The following is a 2,094-nucleotide window of genomic DNA, read 5'->3' as shown; positions in this document are numbered from 1 at the left end:
GTGGGAGTAATGCTAATGTGTGTGTGTGTGTGTGTATGTGTGTGTGTGTGTGTTAGGATAAATGAAACGTATGTACAGTTCTCGTGTATTTTATTCGTACATCATACACCACCACACGCGTGTATTACGTACGTGTGGTCGGTGCCTTTGTTTGTACATCGTTATGCATTATTTTCATGTTCCTTACATAAAGTATATCCCGTTATACGTGTACGTAAGTAAAAGAAAACGTAATGACGGCGTGTTGAGTCCCCAGTGCACTTTGTGACGTGTCGCTTCGTTAACAGGCAAGCGGCGTGCACACGTATGCGCATAGAGTGTGCGTGGGCAGGGGGTAGGGCCGGGCCGCTCAGTGGAGGGGCGACATCTCCATCCTGTAGTCCTCGTGGAACGCCATACGGAATTTCCTGAGGACGTTCATCCCGAGAATAAGATCCCCGTGGCGTCCGTACACGTCCAGCTCACGTCCTCGCACCTCCCACCCTCCCCTCTCCCCCTCTAGCGCCTCCTGGGGCCCCAGACATATACAGACATGAGGGACGTATTCTGTGCTGTCTTCACTCCCGTCAGTGAAGAAGAGGGTCACTGCCCGCTGCCGCTGCACCACCGTGAGGCCGAGGGCGTGTACCAAGTCCAGGGGGATGAGGGAGTGGGAGGCGCCCGTGTCCAAGAGAGCGTCAGCAGGGTGGCCGTTCAGGGTGACAGGGTGCCTGGTGAGCGGCACGCTGCGAGGGACGCGACATGCCATCTCTCGCACCACCAGGTGGGGGAGACTCCTGCTGGGCACGAGGCTGCAGCGGTGGTTAAAGAGCACATCCAGACCCAGCAGAGGCTCCTTGCACTCCCCGGACACATAGATGAGGCCCCACAGTGCGATGCTCCTCTTGCACATGAGAGGAGCGCGCAGGATCCCACAAACCTGCAATCCTCCGACTTTCGCCGGCTGCAAGTCCACTAAATCTTCAAGGCCTCCTTTCTGTACATCATCCCAAGGCACAAGGGAACAGCTGGCACCCGTGTCCACCTTGAACACCAGCTCCCTCGTGCCCAGAGTGGCGGGAAGCAGCAGCCTCCGCCTCGCCCACCGCACCAACTCCACCATGCGCTCAGCTGCTGACGGTTTTTGCATCCTGAAGGACAGCTTTTGAGCGATGTCTGGAGGCAAAAAAGAGATTGATGGTACTTCGGTGGATATACAAATGAGAGAGAGAGAGAGAGAGAGAGAGAGAGAGAGAGAGAGAGAGAGAGAGAGAGAGAGAGAGAGAGAGAGAGAGAGAGAGAGAGAGAGAGAGAGAGAGAGAGAGATCCTTTAGTGTAGTTGAGATAGTATACAATGTTATCTGAGGAAACCTGACTGATAAAAAGACAAAGCAGGCAGGGAGACACTAACAGACTGGCTTTGTATTAAGGAATGAAGAGAGCTTACCGTTTCGAGGCTTTCAGACCAAACAAAGCAGTAGCGGATGATCGAAACTTTTCCTTTGATTCCCTTCCCCCTCCACGCATCGGTCATCTGGGGGTGGAAAAAAGGGACGTATGAAAGATGCTGCGGATCATATCATCTCTATCTCCAGGCTCCCTCTATCCGCTCACAGCCTGCCAGAACCTGCCTCCGGGAACTGATGTCTGGCTTTGGTTTACTTATATACCTCCTTACACTACTCCCGCTGCTGCTGGCTGGGATGATGCGGGACACAGAGGTAGTGCTGTATAGTATTTTCTTTTTATCTTCGCTACCGTATTTCTGTTTATCGGTGTCGTAATACCAGAGTTGTCGTTCTCCCTTTCTCTCTCTCTCTCTCTCTCTCTCTCTCTCTCTCTCTCTCTCTCTCTCTCTCTCTCTCTCTCTCTCTCTCTCTCTCTCTCTCTCTCTCTCGTATTGCTGTTGTTTTTGTGGAGGTCGTACAAGTAAGGTCGTTCTCTTTGATACACTATTCCTGGTGGTAGGAGCAGAGTTATTGTTTCTTCTCCTTGCTTCTGTATTCCTGCTGCTGAGTGAAGGCCGTAGAATGTTAGTAGTTATTTCTCTCTGCTGTGGGTGGTAGTGAGAAGTAAGAGCCAGCTTCGTCAGCACTCTCCAGTCTCCACGTAAAG

The 2,094-nt window shown here is 52.3% G+C and overlaps 1 protein-coding gene across 1 annotated transcript; it reads right to left on the bottom strand.

Annotated features, from left to right (window-relative positions):
* Positions 1 to 202: 202 nt before the first annotated feature.
* On the bottom strand, positions 203 to 1,725 carry LOC135090435 (uncharacterized). Its single transcript, XM_063987186.1, has 2 exons — positions 1,427 to 1,725; positions 203 to 1,155 (listed from the first exon to the last, which is right to left on the bottom strand). The coding sequence occupies exon 2, from the start codon at positions 1,127 to 1,129 to the stop codon at positions 350 to 352; it is 780 nt and encodes a 259-aa protein (XP_063843256.1). The 5' UTR covers positions 1,130 to 1,155; positions 1,427 to 1,725; the 3' UTR covers positions 203 to 349.
* Between the last annotated feature and the right edge of the window lie 369 nt (positions 1,726 to 2,094).

This window comes from Scylla paramamosain, chromosome 35 (assembly GCF_035594125.1).
Source record: "Scylla paramamosain isolate STU-SP2022 chromosome 35, ASM3559412v1, whole genome shotgun sequence".
NCBI lineage: Eukaryota > Metazoa > Arthropoda > Malacostraca > Decapoda > Portunidae > Scylla > Scylla paramamosain.
Note: the sequence above shows the minus strand (reverse complement) of the source record. Positions and strands in the feature narration are given on the sequence as shown.